Raw genomic sequence first — 21,213 nt, 5'->3', positions numbered from 1 at the left:
TAGTGAAACGTTTCGACCCACAAACTTGTCATGACTCAACCGTAGATAACTTCACCTGGATGACTGAGAATCTACACAAACAAGTGGTCTGATAGCTGCTTAGCAACAGCTTTTTCAAGTATTTTAGAAATAAATGGTAGGTTGGATACTGGTCTATAATTAGCCAAGACTCCTGGATCAAGACTAGGCTTTTTGAGTAAGGGTTTGATTACTGCAGTCTTAAAGGCCTGTGGTACGTAGCCTGATACTAGAGATAAATTTACTCCAAGTCTAATAAAGATGAGTTAATTAATGGAAGGGTGTCTTTAAGCAGTCTAGTCGGGATGGAGTCTAAGAGACACATTGATGATTTAGATGAAGCAACTACTGATGTAAATTCAGAGAGATCTACGGGAGAGAAGCAGTCTAAACATAACTGAGGTCTTACAGATGATTCTAAAGCCACTGTAGTAGAAGATTATTTTATTGCTGCTATAGATAGCATCTGCTGAATTTTATCTCTAATAGTTGTGATTTTATTTGTAAAGAAACTCAAAAAGTCATCACTGCTGAGAGCTAAGGGAACACTGGGCTCAACAGAGCTGTGACTTTTTTGTCAGCCTGGCTTTAACTCTCTGTTGATATCCATCAATTTCACAGATTCTGTGGTGTCATCTTGCTAATGAAACACCCTCAACATACAGTTTAGTGATCAATAAATATAACAGCTTATGCACTCTCATTTTCCTCATTTTTTTAGAATCAGTGTGAAAAATCCAACTACCTCAAGTTCATTTGATGGAGAGATTGAAACATTTTTAAAATGGTGGTTGCAGCTGGCATCTAACAGAGATGGGGAAGAAGGGAGCAGGCTTTGAGACAAGCAAATTCTTAGTAAGGTTCCAACGACTCTTAAATTTACTATTCATGTGTTTAGTCTGTCATTTTTATTTACAAAGTAACACATGTATGGACATTATGAGGGTAGTTCTGAAGTAATGCAGGGATAGATAGGGGCTCTCAAGATAAACAAAATCACCATAAAGGGGTACTCAACACCTTGAAGTCTCCAGGTCATAGGCAGAATGGATTTTAAAGTTTATGTCCATCTGTTAACTAGTGAAAGAATAAATGAACGTATCTGTAATATTCAATTTTCAATATTCTTATGATAACTGGATCTGTAATGAACTTACAATATTCACTTATACATAACTGGAGCCCAAACCTAGTATGATTTAATAATAATTTAATAGTAGCACTGGCCAACTTTAGAAATTTAAAGTCATAAACGACTGTAAGTATTAAACTAGTATTTTAAACTAGTATTCTTTTTAAACTAGTACAATGTTTTAGCATTGTGAAAGTATGATATTACTCTGCTGTATGGCAAGGTTTTGCCACAGTGCTGACTGGGCTGAGAACCAGGACTGAAGATACTCCCTCACCCCTGGTTAGGAACTTCAGGTGATGTCACTTTAAAAGGAGCCTGTTTAGGAGCGGCCCAGAGGAAACTACACAGTGCCCTCTGATTGGCATACCTTGAGGTTATTGGCAATAATATGAATAATGTGTGTGCGTTTTATAAAAGGTGTTCTAAAGTGGTTTTAACACAAAGACAATTTCAGTCCCAAAATAACCAACAGAATTTGAGTTTCCAACTCATTCTGAATGATGATGTGTTTATCTGCCAGAAATGGATTGAATTGAAATCTCTAAAGAGCGTGCACAGTTTGTGACAGAAGCATTCTGCTGTCTATCTAAGGCTGCACCTGTTCTGGATGTGAAAAACATGAGCGTTTTGTGACTTAAACGACCAGTCCTCATTCAGTGACTAACATGGAAAAAAATTATGTCTGGAGTGAATCATAGAATTCTAGGTTGAACATTTGAGGAAAAGTCAGGTTTCATATGACATTAGATGTCACTTTGAATATTTCACCCAGTACTGAGTTAACTGGAAGCCTGGGAAGCATATTTGTTAATGCACATCCCAAACAAAGACACTGTCCATGGCTGCACTGTGAATCCAGAAGAGTTTTTGAGAGCAATGTGCCATCTAGCGGTGAGACCATGTAAATCAAACAGAATAATGCTTGATGGGTGTGTTTATTGTAGAGTTTAGGCAAGTCTTATCAGGAAACAGGAGCTGCTAGACAATTGGCTGGGATTGATTTGTCAAACAGCACCCAACAGTTCTGCTGCAGGTTTCCTCTCTTAAAGGGAGTTTGTCTGCCTCACAAGTCTTTGAATTAGTTCATGTTCTCAATGTGAAGTGCCTGGAGATGATTGTTTTTAATTCTGATGTGGTGGTGTATAAATAAACTGAATGAAATCAGAATTACAAATGAAATAGAATTGAATCAGTTTTCCAAGTTAATAACTATCTGCTAGTGAAAACACTCCATCCCAAATAAAGGTCCAGCATTTAAAATAGAAGTCCAAAAGTAACAACAGTGTAATGTATAAGTAATGTATAATACCACGATTAGATTAATACTGATGTCTCACTTTACTGTTGATGCTCAAAGCCACTTTACTCACTGTACTACTGAACAAATACAACTCTGTATTCATGCACACTTTACTCAGGTACATACACCTCTTCACTCACACACACACACACCTTGATACCTTATACCTTGATAATGCCCTTACTTAATGCCCTTACACTCTGGGCCTTGCTCATGTATATGAACAAACTTCTATTGATGTTTAGATTTTTTACCATATATTTATATGACATATCATGCTGGCTCTCAGACCAAAAGTCTAAAATATATCATAAATATGATTATTATATATTTGAGACTTTTCCTTGGGTTTTGTATTGACTGTTTTGTTTCCTGATGTTCTATAAGTGCGTTGATTGGTTCCTTCTTGTCTAGAAACATTTCACTGCATTGTTAACTGTGTTAACCTGCACATGACGAATACACCAATCTGAGTCTGATCGCAGTCTGAGTCTAGTAGTTACTTTATATACTGCATCCTATTGTAGGATTACTTCAATGATCTCCTACCTAGGGATTGCGGCCCTCCAAAGGGTCACCAGATAAATCTGTCGGGTCAGAAGATGATTAATTGAAGAGGGCAGAAGAAAAAATGATATAAACATCCTTGGTGTCTTTGATACATTCATATTTCATATTTAGGATCAAAACTTTAAAGTCAGATCAATGTGGTGCAGTAAAGAGTACAGTATTTTGTTGTATAAAGTAGGCATTGTGTGAATTATCAGTGTGTTTTCTTTGCTTCTTGTGTGTCTACAGTAGGTATTACAGAGAGACCAAGAGCTGCTCTATAATCCCATTAGCTAGACAGGCCTGATTAAGAAAGTGGTTTGTTAGCTCTGAAGCCAGAAGGGACTGAAATAACTCCTCCTCCAGCATAAGATTATTTCACACCATGTCCTTTTTGCTCAGATTGAAAACCTGCAGTGCAGCAGTTCATGTCTTCCCTGGCCTTGTTGATTTTAAGACGAAGGGAAGTGTCTAGAAGGAATTAATTCACCTCAGAAGTTTAATTGTCTCAGTGTATTGTTTGGATGTGACACGAGTATCTGTGGATTTGACAAGTGGACAGGCAGGCCTGTTTACTGTATCTCACAGCCATGTTCAGCAGCTTCAAAAGGCTGATGGGGGTTCCTGAACCTCACTCTGCTCAGGCTGCTCCCCTTCCTCATTCCCCTGCTCTGCCACCTCAGGTAAGGCTTGGTTTCTCTCCAGCATCTTAAACATAGAAACCAACATGTATGTCAGATGGCAACCAATAATCCTAACTTTTTAAAACCAAGGACAAAGGCAATTACTCAAATGTTTATTTACAGTCTAAAATGGACTGAATATTTCCCAGCGCATATCCTGTTTAGCATTAGGTAAAACTGTCCTGTACCCTCTCATATGTTCTAATCATATAAAGGTTGTGATTTTTTCATATTATTCCTCAGGATATGTTTTTGAACAGGAATATTTTGTTCAGGTAATTTCACATGTGACAACATTCATTTTGTTGATTAATTGTCAGTAAATCTGTTTGGGGTTCATTAATTTTTGCTGTATTTAAAAATTGTATCATATTAAATGATCACAATGGGGTTGACACCTTGTGGAGCCCTAAAATATGAATATAACATTATTTGTTGCTGTTTTGTTGAAATTGTTGTTTTGTGTTTGCTTTAACATGTGTTCTGTTGCAAGTGCAATATAAAATTCAGGATTTATAGCTACCTGTCCAGATCAATGAAGACAGCGTGGTCCTGATTCGGGACAGATGCAGCTTTAGCAGTGAGCACAGTGGACTTACTGTTTTGTTTTTTGCAAGAAGTGAGGACATTGAGGATGATTTGCATAGATAGCTGGGTGTAAACAAATAAAAACTTTACATTGGGCCTGGAATGTTTTGCAGGAGTATATGGATTTTGGACTAATGGACTAATTTGTACAGTGGTGCACAGTCACTAACTTTGGTAACTAAGTGCAGAGTTCAGGTAGCCTATTTTATGTCACTTATACTTACACTGCATTAGAAAGGAAAATATTGTACTTTTTAAAGCACTACAATCTAATGGACTGTAGGGGTAAGATTAGATTTGGTTCTCAAGATCATTTTTAATTATTTTAGTTTTGCCCTGATATAATGTCTTATTATTTTACTATTTATATTTATAAATACATTTAAACATACATTTATTATTTATTTATATATTATATATATATATATACTCTCTTTTTATACACTCATGAGCAATTCAGTTACTGGTACATTTGTACTCGCTGAATTTGCACTATTAGCCCACTTTAGAGGCAGGGTTAGTTTGGTTTCCCCTCTCTCTCAAATGACAAAAGCAGTACTAGATACTTTAAACTGTAGATCATGTAGTTCACCAACATGTTGTTGGTAAAAAAACGATTGTACTCTTTTTGCCCTTTCAAAGTAAGGGAAGGCAAAATATTTGATAGACAGAGCTCGGCTGTGTTGTTGTTATTGTTATATTGCAGCCTCTCTACTGCAGCATTAGTATCAGACCAAGCCATTTTTATTTAAAAGCTGCACAGCCAAAGCAGTGTAGAAACTGTATTTTACTATTTGTTTTTCTTTACCAAAGCAGAGCTGAATTTTTGTAAAGTGTTGCTGTGTGTTACTGATGCACTAACATTAGGCATTCAGAGGATCCTCCACACAAAGCTCAGCAAATCACTAAATGCGCTCAAAAGGATTTTCTTTTCTAAAGATTAGTGTTCCCATAGAAGTCTGTGTCAGCTCTACGCTGTCCATGGTCTGCACTATGACTGTACAGTTAAAGTCTGCCCTTTTCTGTCCTTCTTTATTATAACAACCATTTTTTATATAAAAACATAGAAATGTGTCAGTCATTTAATGTAAACAATAACTAAAAGTTCAGTTTGCAGTTTTTGAAACATGAGAATTTTCTACATTCCTTTTTAATTATGTCTAATTATTTTTATTCATTGTGAAATTTAGACTACTGGTTAAACTTCACGTGTAATTGATCAATTTGATGACTTAGCATTATCTCACAATATAATATATAATTGTCAACACAGACTATTTTTACTTCTAATATTCAAAGTACGTTTTCTTACATACAGAACACTACTGCAGTAGTTCTTATTGTTCTGCAGGGTACATTATTGGGGTTGTTCTACTATAGGGGTAGATCGGAGGGTACATCATTGGGGTTGTTCTACTATAAGGGCAGATTGGAGGGCACATCATTGGGGTTGTTCTACTATAGGGGCAGATTGGAGGGCACATCATTGGGGTTGTTCCATTATAGGGGCAGATTGGAGGGCACATCATTGGGGTTGTTCCATTGTAGGGGCAGATCGGAGGACACATTATTGGGGTTTTAACATCCACCCCCCAAAGTTTCCCAGTATTTAAGATTCTGTTACCAGTCTTGTGTGTTTACAGGAACAAAGGGCCCCTGAAAAAGATGAAAAAGATGATCCAAATAAACAGGATGAAAAGAGAGAAGATAAGAAGAAAGATGAACAAGAGGAAGAAAAGAAAAATGAGAAAAATGAAGAGGAAAAGACAGAAAAATGTAAAGTCTCTTTTTTGATTTGCTTCATGTCAATACAGTAAAACTCAGAAATTCATGTGGGTTACCTTCCTAGAGCACCTGCGAATTGTGAAAAACCACGAATTTTGGATGTGGTATAAAAAATGCCTCGAAATGCCTATTTTTATAGTTTAAACCCTAAATATGTCCCTAGATATGCTACCAAAACAATTTGTCATTTCAAACTCAGCTTAATACATTATTAGTAAAAGAATTAGTGACCTAAATTAGTAAATTATATTGTTCTTAATAATTTAGCGTTTAAATGCGTAAAAAATTATATATTGCCATGAAATAAGCCATAAAAAATTGCAGAGGATATTTATGGTTTCCGTGAAATTGTGGGGGTTTCCACGAATAATTGTTAGTTAGGTTCTAAAGAAAAATCTGTGAACGACTGAGGCCACGAACTCTGAACCGTGACTTTGTGGGGGTACACTGTATTGGCTGAAGGCACAGACAGTCAGTCATCATTCACCAGTCTAAGGTGTTATAGAGCCTGATGGCAGTGGTGAAGAAGGATCTCCTGTATGGTTCAGTCCTGCAGCTCAGTGAGGTGAGTCGTCCACTGCAGCTGCTTCTCTGCTCCATCAGGATGTTGTGAAGGGGATGGTCAGTGTATTCCAGGATGGTCTCTATCTTTGTCTGTGAGCATATCTCCACCACAGCCTCCAGCCTCATTCCAGTCACTGAACCAGCTTTTTGCACCAGTTTGTCCAGCTGTCTTACATCCTTCTGTTTTATGCTGCCTCCCCAGCAGACTGTAGCATAAACAGCACACTGGCTGCTATAGTCTGGTAAAACATGTGCAGCATCTTCCTGCAGACGTCTAAGGACCTAAGCCACCATAGGAGGAAAAGTCGTCTCTTTTTTATATAGAACATATGTGTTCAGTGACCAGTCCAACTTCAATGTCCATACCACTTCAATGTCCATACCTCTGACTGGATGAGGAGGAGGTTTAGATCTTTGAAAATCCACTACCATCTCTTTGGTTTCAGAGGGGTTCAATACAAGGCAGTTCTTGTCAGATTCCCTGAAGGATTTTATCAGATCTCTGTTCTCCTCTTCTTGCCCATTCCTGATACATCCAACCATCACAGTATCATCAGAATACTTCTGAATGTGGCAACACTCAGAATGGTACATGAAGTCTGCTGTGTACAGGGTGAACAGGAATGGAACCAGAACAGTCCCCTGTGGAGCCCCTGTGCTCCAGCCTCTACCAGAGATACAGTTTCCCAGCCTGATCAACTGTGGCCTTTCTGTCAGGTGATCTGTGATCCAGGAAGCAAAGGAGGGGTCCACCCCATCCCACCCACCCCCACTTTCCCTTTGAGCTTGTGTCTGAGGATTGGTTGGATGCTACTGAATGTACTTGAAAAATCAAAGAACATAATCATCACATAACTTGCAGGTTCTTTCAGGTGAGATCATCCACACCAATGTGTTCTCTATAAGCAAATTGAAGGGATCTATTGTGTGTTTCCCCTCCATGACCTTCATCAGGGCCTGCTGCCTTCCCACAGCACAGTCTTTGCACCTACTGGTGCCTGGTTGGTCTTTTTTTTTTGCCAGCCAGCGAAGTTAATTCCCGTCCACAGCTCTCTAATGTTGTTGTGCTGTAGATTTCTCTATTTTGTTTTTGTAGTTCTCATCAGCCTGCTTTAATCTCCTCTTCAGTTCATGTTGTTTGAGCCTTTGTCTCCATCTTTAAATGCCTAATTTTTCTGGTTAAGGATTGACTTGATATCACTGGTGATCCAGGGTTAGTTATTAGGGAAACAGTCACAGACTTTGTAGGTTTCCACTGTCACCATGACTGTTCATTTGTCCTGCAGCTCAGCATGTGTTACACTATCATGTCTGTAGGTGGCACTCAGCTTACACTACCACGTCCATGCACAGACCAGACTGTAGCCCAAACTATAATGAATGTGTACTTAGAAACTGCAGTAAAGACAAAGCCCTGTGGTCAGGCTTTGCTGTTAACTGGGATTGTGTGTGGATCTTTGTTACTTCAATAAATTGGACATTTGGGCTTGACATCATGTGGACAATCAGCCAACCCTCTTTCCTAAAACATGCCTAAACTGCATTTGTGAATGTGTCTTATACTTACACTACTTAAGTTTGACCTTATCAAACGGAGGCGTCCTCAGTGCAGGACAAACTGGTCTCTGTGCAGCTGCTGTGAGACGAATGAGCAGGAATAGTCTCTTGTTCTGATGAAATTTGGCTGTAGCTCATCTGTCTTATGATAGTAAGACATTAACAAGAACTCTGAGTCTTTCCAACATCACTATCACCATCAGCAGGAGGTTATCTGTTGTCACTGAAAAATAGAATCTGAATCAAATTTTTTGGTTTTATTTATTTATAGGTTTATTGCCAAGTATGTTGGACACAGAATCTGACTCTGGTACAGTGACTCTCAGTGTGGTTGTCACACTTCACACATGTACAATATGTATTAAATATAAGTGGGTGGAAACAGAAGAGAATGCAAACAGAAGTAGGTCAAGTCCAGAGAGGAGAAGAGCTTCTCAGACTGACTGTTGTATATTTACAGTTATTCACCTGGACAGGTTTGGCACTGGGGTTGTTCACAGTATTACATGTTCATCAGACTGTTCGCACATTGGAAACAAACTGTCCTTGGCTCTTGTTGGTAGGATACGGTGGTGTGATGAAGGAGGTAGAACCCAAGTGCACGACACACAAGTGGATTTTATTACCTGGTTCTCCAGGGCTCAGGCACAAAACCTCTGCCACTCAGCGGGCAAACAGACAAAATACTCTTGTCACCAGCAGCACTTTACCTCAATGCTCCGACAAGGCACAAAGGAAGGTAGGGGACATATATACATAGAACTCAGGTCACAGGTGAAAGTAATCTAACTAATGAACAACAAGACAAAGCTACCTGGGGTTAACACAGAACAGAAAACAGGAAGTAACCAAAATAAGGATAGGAAACAGAGATCTTGGGGCCTAACCCTGGTGGTTTTGGCATACAGAGTTCTGTAGCACCATCCAGAGAAGAGGAGCTCAGACTGTTTGTGACCAGGACCTGAGGGGTCTGTAGATATCTTCCCTGCTCTCCTTCTGACCCGTGAGGTGCACAGGCAGTGATTCTAATCTGCAGCCTGTCCTTTGGCGTCTGTTCCTGTTATGTTTGGCTGCTGAACCAAACCAAACTGATGGACGAGCAGAGAAGAGACTTTGGTTGGACTTTCTGAGATGACGCAGAAAGAGCATCTTCTGCTGTGCCTTCTCGATGGTTGAGCTGATGTTTGGTGTCTGCTTCAGGGCCTGGGTGGGTGATTCTGGATCCTACAAACTTGAATGTCTCCACTACTGATACAGTGCTGCTGAGTATTGTGAGAGGGGGTAGGGCAGGGGGGCTCCTCCTGAAGGCCATTGTCATCTCCAGTGTTTTGAGGGTGTTAATCTCCAGGTTGTTGTAACCACACCACAGAACCAGCAGTTTAACCTCCCTTCTGTACACAGACTCATCACCATCTCAAATGAGACAGATGACTTTTGTATAGCTGTGGTCCAGTGTGGTGTTGTCCCTGGTGGGACAAGTGATGTGCTGTCTGTGTTTGGGCAGTTCATGGGTGAGGTTTACACTGTTGAAATCTCCTAAAACAATAAGCAGAGAGTCCATGTGTTTTTGTTCCATCTATGTTACCTGGTCTGCCAGTTGGTGCAACTCCATGAATGATGAAAACTCCTGCAGTGAATAAAAAGGTTTACAGCTTATGGAAAGTGCTTCCATGTCTCTGCTACAGATTTTTCCCAACACAGACATCTTTACACCAACCTTGGTTTATATAGAAGCAGATTTCCCCTTCTCATTTTCCCAGTTAGCCCTGTTTCAGGGTCCACTCTGTAGAGCTGGGGGCCCAGCAGCTGTAGACTACTGTCTTGAGATGGAGTCTCTGAGCCAGGTCTGAGTGAAACACAGAGCAGCAGAACATGAGAAGTCAGAGTTAGTCTGGTTAACAACAAACACCTTATCCACTTTGTTGGCTAGTGAGCAGAGATGTAATGGATGGATCCTAGTCTCCTCCAGCTGGCACGGAGAGCTGCTGCTCCAATTCAATACAATTTTATTTGTATAGCGCCAAATCACAATACAAATCATCTCAAGGCACTTTACAAAAACTAAAAACCCAACAATTCCCTTATGAGCAAGCACTTGGCGACAGTGGAGAGGAAAAACTCCCTTTAACGGAAGAAAAAACCTCCAGCAGAACCGGGCTCAGTTTGGGCCATCTGCCTCTACCGGTTGGGGTGAGTGGATAGAGCAGAGAGAAAAGAACAGCAACAATAAACAACAAATAGACACTGCAGAGGGGAGCTCAGTGCACCGATGGTCCTTGGGCAGTCTAGGCCTATAGCAGCATAACTAAGGGATGGTTCAGGGTTGCTTGAAGCCAGCCCTAACTATATGCTTTGTCAAAGAGGACCAACTAAGCACATACAAAACAGAGGCAGATAACTTAACTTAAACTTGAGAGAACAAAAACCAGTCCAAAATTCCAAAAAGGGAAAAGGCAAGGCAATTCTGGGCAGTTGGTAGTCAAATCAAATGTCTGGCAGGGATTGCAAACAAGAGCATGTTGAGCAGATGATCTAGCAAGGAACTGAGATTAAACAAAGGAATATAAAGGAAAGAACACAAACGAGGCACAGGTGAAAACAATCAACTAATTGGGTCAACGTAAAGTGGAAAAAGACAAAACAAAACCAAATCCTAAAGGAACCTACAAAATAAAAGCACAGAACAGGAACTCAGAACACGGATCCTGACAGACCCTACATGTGATGCAGAAAGCTATATATATATATTAAACATGAAAAAATATAAACCATCTGAAAATAATACACTGATGAATTGTATATTTACAATATGTACTGTACGTATATTTATAATTTATTGATGACAGTGATGAGATCAGCTGGGGATCTACTGGGAGCAGTGCTTGTTGTGCAGTCTTAGAGCAGCAGGGAGGAAGGGTAAAAACATACACTACTAAAATCAAGTCAAGGCAGGCAAAATGCAGGTACATGTATCCACTAAGACAAGAAACAGGAACACTCGAGAAAGCAGAATCACAAAATCAGGAAAGTAACCAGCAAAGAGACTGTGGACAGAGGTGACAAATTACAGAGAGGAAAGAATACAAATACATGACAAATACAACTGAGCACATACTATGTGTCTGTATTGCATAGGTTTGATATGTAGGTAGAGTCTGCACAGACAGCTGCTGATCTTGAGACAATAAGATCTCTATTGTCTATTGAGACAATAGAGAAATAAAAGAATTTGTGTTTCCCATTTGTGACTACAAGAGCTACACATGTACAGACTGACTCTTGTGTTTGCACTGTTTTTTCTGCATAATGAACAGAAACACATGTGGCCACCTCCACTGGGTTTGCATTTCTTTTTAATCATCCAGTTTTTCTTAAAGACTTCTAAGACTGTGCACACAATTCAGTACCTGCTAATTGAGATCTTAAGAAACAGCTCATCAGCACACATTGGACCAGTATTATTCTTTGCTAGGTAAATAGTGTGTAATTCTTCACTTCAGGGTGTCACAGGCTGAGCTGCTGGTTGGTCCAGGGTTGGTGGTTTGATCCCGTTTTGGTCCAAATGGGTCATGTGTGGCAGTCACACACACAAATGAATGAGAGGCTTTGTCAGTGGAGAAGCCATATATAAGTGCAGTCCATTTAACGTGGAACCTCTTTGATACCTAAGACATGGGTTTCATCATTTTTTCTGGTTGGAACTGCACAACCACTGCACAAGAATTGCTCATTTTGGATTTAATAACATCAGTTTTAAATGTGTTCATTTGTTAGAATCTAACTAACTATTCTAATATTTTCTTACAGCACCAACTCCTACTGCTGCTGTTCCTGTTAAAAAAGAGGAGGCTGAAGGGTAAGAACACATCATGGACTTGTCTCAGTATAAACCTGGTTTGCCTCCTGGCTCCATGAACCCTGTTGTTAGGTCTTCATGTGACAGACAGTAGCAAGCCCACAGCTCTTCCTAGAGAAAATGCCACTGCACTCATCTTTAGGTCCTGGTGGATTTCATTCACTTCTGTGGACATGTTTTCTGTCTGTTCAAAGTAAAATATCCATGAAGCAAAATCATTTTTATTTGCTATTTTATTAAAAATAGGCCATACCTGTTTACCTACTGTATACATGAGCTGACTAAGAATACCTGAAGCTTCAGCTCTATCAGGAACTCCTCATCTTCACTCTTTCACTGACTTGGTATCCTTCAACAGTTACAGTGATGACTCACATGTGCCACTCAAACATCTTGTTAATCCATGTACATGTTACAGAACCGTAAAGCTCACACTTCACTCTCAGGGTCTGGATAGCACCACCTCCATTGTCTCAGCTGTCCTTGTACATGCACATTTTGGACATACAGTTCATTTGCTGCAGCAACAGTAACCATGATTCAACTTGCACCATGTGACTCTTACCTCTGTGAAGGAGATTAGTGGTATATTGTATACCTGAGAATGATCTGGGCAGTAATTCACATGGAAGGTAGAGTTTATATCAGAGGAATGTTTTACTTTTTAACAACGTATTTACTTTTTAAAAAGGGAACTTAGATTCAGAGTCTGTAACTAAGTAACCTAAGTCTGGCTGGGGTGTTGAACATGGCACCTTATGAGGGCTCCATAATTCTGATGGTGGACTTCAGGATGGATGATGAAGAAACATTGAGAGGGTGACTGAGAAATTGGCAGATTGTTTACTCTTTCACTGCTCCCCTCTATTAGAGACACCTTCTCTTGTCTAATTCTTTAGTCAGTATTTTTTGCCTTTTCAGTGAAGAAGCCGCTCCACCGCCACCATCTGTTGTCTACTCACACTACACAGATGACATACTCAGAGGTTTGATCAAGAGGTTAAGAGAGCGAACGGAGATGCTCAGAGAGAAAGCCATAGATCCCTATGCCACTTCTCCAGAGATAACCCCACCTGTCAGTAAGTAGTTATACATTCGAAAAAGGCATAGTCAGAAAACACAAAAGGCCCTCAACACATCTTTACTCCCTGCCTGATTAGCTCCTATTCTGAAGAAGGAGGACTACATCAGGAAGAAGGAGGAGGAGCGAATAGCTAAAGAAGAGGCAGATAAAAAGAAAGCAGAAGAGGCAGCTGCCAGGGCAGAGGAGAAGAAGAAGAAGGATGAGGAGAAAAGGCTGGAGGCTGAAAAGAAAGAAATGGAAAGGAAACTAATGGAGGAGACCAGGAAGAAACCAAAAGCCCTCCCAGACATCAGCTGCTCCTGCTTTGACATCCTCTTCCGCCCAATCGAGGACAAGATGGACACGATCCTGGGAAAAACCATAGATCCTTTTACAGGTAGTTGATGTTGATGTAACAGCTGAATTCAAAAGAGCACATAAAATACTTTAATCTGTGTGGGTTTCTGTCTTCAGATCGTCGCTATGTTGCCTGGTTGACTGTGGTAGCCTTGGCATATAACTACAACATTTGGTTTTGCTCTGCCCGATTGGCGTTTCCTTATCACAATCAAGCTGTCAACCCCTACTGGATAGTCTTTGACATTCTGAGTGATACGGTGAATGTTATTGACATCATGGTTTGGCAGCCAAGACTTCAGTTTGTCAAAGCTGGGGACATTATTGTAAGTCCCAACTTATTCTGGTGTCTGTGTCTAATGTGTTGCTGTAATAGTTTGATATGACCACCTTTAGGTGTTCTGTGTATATTTCTAAATCACCAGAAGTGTAGTGTTGTGTGTAATTAACAGAGATCTGCTCTCTCCTGCAGAAGGATCGAGCAATGACAAAGATGCATTATCGAAAATCACAACGATTCAAGGTGAGAATGTAAATGTACATACAGTAGGACGCAGAAACTGTGTTGAATTACTACACTTTCAGTACTGAGGTACTTTACTCCAAAGAAAGTTTATTGTCAGATCCCAAATATAAACATGTGATACATCTGTAGGTACAAAATTAAAATAAATGAGACACTTTAAAAACAAATTAAGACTGCAGTAATCAAATCCTTACTCAAAAAGCCTAGTCTTGATCCAGGAGTCTTGGCTAATTATAGACCAATATCCAACCTACCATTTATTTCTAAAATCCTAGAAAAAGCTGCTGCTAAGCAGCTATCAGACTACTTACACAGGAATGAACTATTTGAAGATTTTCAATCAGGATTTTGAGCACATCATAGTACAGAAACAGCACTGTTAAAAGTCACTAATGATCTTCTCTTAGCCTCAGATAATGGACTTGTTTCTATACTGGTCCTCCTAGACCAGGGGTATTCAACTAAAATTTAAAGAGGTCCAGTTAGAGAAAATTTCTTGAAGCAAAGGTCCGGAAGATCATAATGTCTAACTAGTTAGTGTGATATGTATTTAAGTAGCCTAGTAGTTTTATCAACATCTGCATGTAATGAATACCTGACTGTCAAATTAAATGAATTCAGTACAATTCAAAAACTTTCTGACAATATTTATTGTCATGTAACATACAACTGAACATATATGTATAATGTTCTCTCATTAACTAAGTTCTCTCTATTTCTCCGTCTCACTATACAGTTTCTCTCCCTTTTTTTCTACGTGTATCGCTATCTTTCTTTTTTCTTTGTACTGTCTTTTCATGTGTAACTTACCTCTAGCGCTGTTTACACTGTAGAGTCGTAAAGTTTACCGCCTGGGATGCACAGACTTGATTGGATGAGTGGTATCACGTGGGATGGCTCAACTCGCATGCAATTGGTCTGTGCGTTTCCACTACCGTAAAGTCTAAAAAAGGTGCACCGGTGGAAATAGAAGTGCCCCGTTAGGTTTTAAATCACAATCTTCTGTTTTGGCTGTAGGGCCGGGTCCGTTTGGGGCGGCTTCTGGGTCTGCACCCGGACCGCGGTCCTCCTGTTAGTAACCTATGTCCTAGACCTTAGTGCAGCATTCGACACTATTGACCACAACATCTTATTATAGAGACTGAAGCATGTGACTGGTATCAGAGGAACAGCATTAAAATGGTTCCAATCCTATTTATCGGACAGATGCCAGTTCGTTCATGTCCATGATGAACCTTTCACACGCACTCTGTGCTAGGACCAATTCTGGCCTCCAGCACTACTGTGAAAAACCTTGGAGTTATTTTTGACCAGGACAGGTCCTTTAACTCACACATACAACAAATCTCTAGAACTGCCTTCTTTCAGCTGTGCAACATTGCCAAAATTAGGAACATCCGGTCTCAAAATGATGCAGAAAAACTAGTCCATGCATTTGTTACCTCAAAGCTTGATTACTGTAACTCATTACTATCTGGATGTCCCAGTATCTCCATAAAAAGCCTCCAGTTAATCCAGAATGCTGCAGCCAGAGCCCTGACAGGAACTAGCAAGAGAGATCATATTTCTCCTATATTAGCTTCTCTTCATTGGCTCCCTGTAAAATACAGAATAGAATTTAAAATCATTCTCCTCACATACAAATCCCTTCATGATCAAGCTCCTTCATACTTGAGTTCCCAAAAGCAGAATGGGAGGCAGAGCCTTTAGCTATCAAGCTCCTCTCCTGTGGAACCAGCTCCCAGCCTGGGTTCAGGAGGCAGACACTCTCTGTACTTTTAAGGTTAGACTTAAAACCTTCCTCTTTGACAAAGTATATAGTTAGGGCTGGCTTCAGGCAACCCTGAACCATCCCTTAGTTATGCTGCTATAGGCAGGACCATCGGTGCACTGAGATCCCCTACCCCTCCCCTCCCTTCCCCTCTCTTCCTCTCCTCCCCCTGTTCTTTTCTCTCTCCTCTATCCACCCACCCCAACCGGTCGAGGCAGATGGCCGTCCAAACTGAGCCTGGTTCTGCTGGAGGTTTTTTCTTCTGTTAAAGGGAGTTTTTCCTCTCCACTGTTGCCAAGTGCTGCTCAAAAGGGAGTTGTTGGGTTTTTTGTTTTTGTAAAGTGCTTTGAGATGATTTGTATTGTGACTTGGCGCTATACAAATAAAATTGAATTGAATTGAATTGAATTGTATTGAGGCCTGCATTTCTGCCTCACTTTCAGCAGGTTCTTACATACATACAAGATGTGATAACCTTTAACTATTAATATATACAGTATAAAAATGAGATGTTAGTGCATAGATCAACACAACTGTCTTTCAACAATCTATGATAGCAAATCACTTTCCCAGGGCTGCTGGGTGTTTGTTTGAAATGTAACCATGTACAAATATGAAATAACAGTATATGTTGGCCAGAAACAGGAAATGGTGTCATATTGATCAAATTTAAAAATGCTGCCCAAATGGCATTACCAGGCTGGGAACAAGAAGGTGTGTGTGTGTGTGTGTGTGTGTGTGTGTATGTGTGTTTGGTGTGTGGGGTCAAAAGGTCAGTGATGTCAGTTAATGATGATTACAATGATAATCTTAATGGGCGTGTCCATACTTTATATGTGCTAATTTTAGTCAATAACATCATATATATGTATGTTTTTGACATCTATAATAGAGGGCTGCATTGGGTTGGGGTCGCGCGGGTGGTTTTACCTTTGCTGCAGGCGGGAGTGGGCGTTCAGAAAATTTTGCAGGAGACATGCGGGGAATGGTGGGTTTTGCTATGCAATAGAAATTGACTCAATATATGGAGGTCAGAACAAATTAAAGCAGCTGTTTACTTGACAAACGCAAAGCAAGGCAAGTCATCTGGAAACAATTCTCAATCGTCACTGAAAAAAATGGGAAAAAGTTCAACATAGGAGTGAGTGTGAGTGTGTTTGCGATAAATGTGCAAAAGAATTAGTTTACAACATAAATCTGGCACCTCTGCCCTGAGGTCAAAGCAAGCTCTCATTCTTCCAGAAAGCACTTCCTGCTCACGTTAAGCTAGAAACTACAGAAAAATGTAAATGCACAGCAGGTTTAAGAAAACAGCCTGGCACAGGGCTCTAATCTACAATGGCTAAAAGCAAATGGTCAGTGGGATTCTGGTAAAACCTGATTAACATGCCACCTGAGTGGTGGCTATGATGCTTCAATCTGAAGAGCAAATGTTGCTTTGGTGTGTGGTGCCCTTTATTTTGACAAAATATATGTGCTACCACTCTGACATTAATGTGTGCAATCAGTTAATACTGTAACAATATGTCAGTAAAGTACTGTCACAGTCCTATGTTGAGTATTAGGTTTCCTTATAATACTGCTGTACCTTGTCAAGATTTGTTCTTCCACCACTGTACACTGTATATGTATGTGTACAGTTCATCGTCAGACATGGAGAGAAGGCCTCAGAGTTGAACAAACCATTTACTGTGATCTCTCAGGTACACTGAACTGTTCAGAAACCTAATAAGATTTTCTCTGTGTGCAGACAGACATATTCAGCATCCTCCCCTTCGATCTTCTCTGCCTGCACTTTGAATTCTCCTCAATGTACCGACTCAATCGCTTTATCAGGGTAGACAAGCAGATCATTACTTTTTTACTAGTATTAGAAAGTAGGAAAACATTTTTTGTGTTTCTCTCTTTGTGAATTCTGATGTTTTTTTGTGTCTTCTAGATTGAGTCCTTCTTTGAGTTCAGTGATCGCCTTGAGAGTATCCTAGCTAAGGCTTATATCTGGAGGTAAATCAATAGAAAACAATTAACATTTAACATGTAAGTGGATTGTTTGTAATGCCACATTTTCCCCTCCACAGACCTGTGTGTAATACATAACACATTAGCTATATTGTATAATAGCTATTATTAGCTTTGATCCAAAACAAAAACTGATGGTTTCTTATGTTGCTCAACAAGCTATTTGCACACTTTGGGATTTTTAAGAGCTTCATGTGGCAAAGGCCCAGGATTTAGCTTTCATTTAGATTCAACTATTTAAAAGCAGCTAAATTCCCATGGATCCTAAAAATGAGATTAAAAAAATAATATAATAAAAAGAGAAACACTAATAAAATCAGACAATTTATAAATTTACACTTTAATAAAAATATACAGTAGCTTTCTGACACCAATGATACTAAGGTACACAATGGGGAACAACTAGAGCAGCACTGCACACCAAGGCCCTTTAGACCCACACAACAAATCAAAACTATTAGTAAATAGTAAATGTGCTGAATTAAAACGAAAGTGAAAAACATTACCACCCAAAAATAATCCTAGGGTAAAGAGCACAGATGCATAAGGACATTTCTCTTTTAAAAAGGAAAAACTGAAATATCACCTTAACATAATTATTAAGACCCTTTAATCGTATAGTTATAGTATAGGGTGGCCAAATGGATAGGGAGTCGGACTTATAACCTGAAAATTGGAGGTTCGAGTCTCAGGTCTCAGTCTCAGGGAAATTGTCGGTGGCACGTTGCGAACAGCCAGTGCTCTGTCCAGCTTCAATACCATGACTGAGGTGAGACCCTTGAGCAAGACACCAGACCCCAAACTGCTCCCTGGGTGCCGCAGCATTGGCTGCCCACTGCCCTGGGGAGCCCCACTGTGTGTGCACGGTGTGTGTGTGTGTGTGTGTGTGTGTGTGTTCACTTGCTGTGTGTGTGCACTTGAGATTGGGTTAAAAAGCAGAGCACAAATTCTGAGTATGGGTCACCATACTTGGCCAGTTAAGTCACTTTCACTTTCACTTACTTATAATTTCGTCATGTCTCAAATGTGAATAAACTCAAAACTCACACTCACATACATTTTATAAGCATTCATTTCTATCCTGGTAGGAGTGAGCCCTTGTGTTCACAGAGCACATCATAGGATAGGATAAAGGTGATCGCTCAGAACAACTTTGTCTGTAAGGCTGCATTTTCCCACAGCATAACTGAGCCACCATATTCGCTCCCATATATTCATAGAGTCCAGCACAAATCTCCTCATTAACGTCTAATCCTGTCTGTTTCTGTGTCTTTATATCGTAGGGTGGCTCGCACCACTGGATACCTCCTCTTCATGCTCCATCTTAATGCCTGTGCATTCTATGTAGCCTCAGTATACCAGGGCCTTGCAACAACCACATGGGTGTATGATGGGAAGGGCACGGCGTATGTAGTTTCTCTTGTTGTTGTGTGTAATTAAGAACCACACTGACATTTGTGCCTGAGCTGCTTGATGCTAATCCTTTTTTTAACCTCTGCCCATGGTGCTAAACATAGTTTCTCCTCCTATTTACTACATTGTGAACCACAGTTACTGTCTTTTGACAGAGATGATGAGATGAGATCAACTTTATTAATCCCCAAACAAAGTTCAGGACTGTAGTCTTACAAGAATCAGAGCTCTCCAAAATCATCCATCCATTATCTATACCCACTTATTCCTAACCAGGGTCACAGGGATCTCCTGGAGCCTACCCTAGCTCTCTTTGGGTGAAAGGCAGGGGTAAACCCTGGACAGGTCACCAGTCCATCACAGGGCCACATAGAGACAAACAACCTCACACACAAGGAGAACATGCAAATTCCACACAGAAAGGTCCCTGATGAGTTTCACACCTCTTGCTGTGAGGCAACAGTGCTAACCACTAATCCACCGTGCTGCCCCAGATCTCTAAAACCATATTTGCCTGTTACCAGAGAATACAGTATGTACAGTGTGATGGTTATTTAGGAGCTATATACTGTGGGTTTGATGCTCCATTTCATTTGAGTTTAAGTTTTTTGTTTTGGTTACCCATTATTGATCATTATATTATTCTTATTGATTATTATTATCTAATTATGTATTACCTGAATTTCCCTTCTGGCATTTATAAAGTTTTTTTTATTTTATCTGGGAGGTAGGAATTATTTAACTCATAGTGTAGTTGGAGATCTCTGCTTTATATGGTGTTCCCAAAATAACAAGGCAGGGTCCAGGACATGTCCAATATCGTCTGCTAACAATCTCACAATGCCATTCACTGCTTTTTATAGATCTGAAATGCCTCCTGACAGTGATAATGTTGCTCATTACAAGTTGAACTACTAAGGTGTTGCGCTGTCTGTATCAAAATGAAATGAAGATGCTTGCTGTATGTTAATAATGAAGCCATGTCTGTTTTACTCTTGTACATCCACAGGTACCTACGTTGTTATTACTTTGCTGTTCGCAGTCTGATCAACATTGGGGGTCTTCCAGAGCCTATAACTACCTTTGAGATTACATTTCAGATGACTAACTTTTTCATTGGGGTCTTTGTGTTCTCCAGCTTGATTGGACAGGTAGGACACTTTTTGAAAATATTCTTTTCTGGTCATTTTTGCTAGTATTTCTTCGCAGTGGGTTGTGGAGACGTACACCAGAAATAGAGACATCATGGACTGTCCATATGCAAATGCAAATCATGAAGACCCCGTGAGTACAGGGGCACCAGTGCAAATCTTTCATGCAACAATTGTCTGCGGATCGTATATTTGGTTCTTTTAGTTTTCAAATCTGTGGCCTTACCCAAGTGTTCTTGATCTGTTTATAATCATGTTGTAACTTCATTTCCATCTTTCTTTCAGATGAGAGATGTTATTGGAGCAGCAACTGCAGGTGAGACATATTTTCGGGCATCCATGGATGGCTGTGTTGCCTACATGCACACCTATACCATCCCCAGGCTGGTCCAGAACAGGGTCCGCACTTGGTACAACTACACCTGGGCTGCTCAGGGCATGCTGGGTAAATATTAAAAACACAGAACACCAAACAGTATTGTTTCCAAGTCAGCAGATGTTTTCACCATTAATGAAACAGTTTCAGTCATGTCTCAAATACACGGCACTATAAGGCTTAAAATCCGGTATAAATATTTCTTGCTGTGATGCTTTTACATAATTAACATTTGTCTAAACATTTGGGTAAATAGTTTCCCCAACACAGTTTAAAATATTCTTAGCACTGCCTGAATTATCAAACACAATATCAGCTAGAACAACCAGACAGTGTTGCCCGTGTGCAGGCACCCTGGTGCAATACAGACTCAGCGACAAGCCAAGAGACTCTGGTCCCCTGGTCTCACTTATCTGCCAAATCTGTTCACAGCCTCAGGGTTCTAGCTGCTCTTCATGTCATCGTAAATATGTCTAATATTTCCTGGTTGTTGCCTGTATCA

At 40.1% G+C, this 21,213-nt stretch overlaps 1 protein-coding gene across 1 annotated transcript in view; it reads left to right on the top strand.

The window, feature by feature from the left end:
* The first annotated feature begins 3,592 nt into the window (after window positions 1–3,592).
* LOC113129670 (cyclic nucleotide-gated cation channel beta-3-like) overlaps window positions 3,593–21,213 on the top strand; it is a 38,052-nt gene continuing 20,431 nt past the window's right edge. The window contains exons 1-12 of the mRNA XM_033325116.1: window positions 3,593–3,685; window positions 5,917–6,049; window positions 11,987–12,035; window positions 12,957–13,114; window positions 13,196–13,495; window positions 13,573–13,781; window positions 13,928–13,978; window positions 17,503–17,589; window positions 17,692–17,756; window positions 19,055–19,177; window positions 20,194–20,335; window positions 20,621–20,780. Of these exons, the coding sequence (XP_033181007.1) occupies window positions 3,593–3,685; window positions 5,917–6,049; window positions 11,987–12,035; window positions 12,957–13,114; window positions 13,196–13,495; window positions 13,573–13,781; window positions 13,928–13,978; window positions 17,503–17,589; window positions 17,692–17,756; window positions 19,055–19,177; window positions 20,194–20,335; window positions 20,621–20,780 (1,570 nt within the window). The remainder of the gene's footprint in view (window positions 3,686–5,916; window positions 6,050–11,986; window positions 12,036–12,956; window positions 13,115–13,195; window positions 13,496–13,572; window positions 13,782–13,927; window positions 13,979–17,502; window positions 17,590–17,691; window positions 17,757–19,054; window positions 19,178–20,193; window positions 20,336–20,620; window positions 20,781–21,213) is intronic.

Source organism: Mastacembelus armatus, unplaced genomic scaffold (assembly GCF_900324485.2).
Source record: "Mastacembelus armatus unplaced genomic scaffold, fMasArm1.2, whole genome shotgun sequence".
NCBI lineage: Eukaryota > Metazoa > Chordata > Actinopteri > Synbranchiformes > Mastacembelidae > Mastacembelus > Mastacembelus armatus.
Note: the sequence above shows the minus strand (reverse complement) of the source record. Positions and strands in the feature narration are given on the sequence as shown.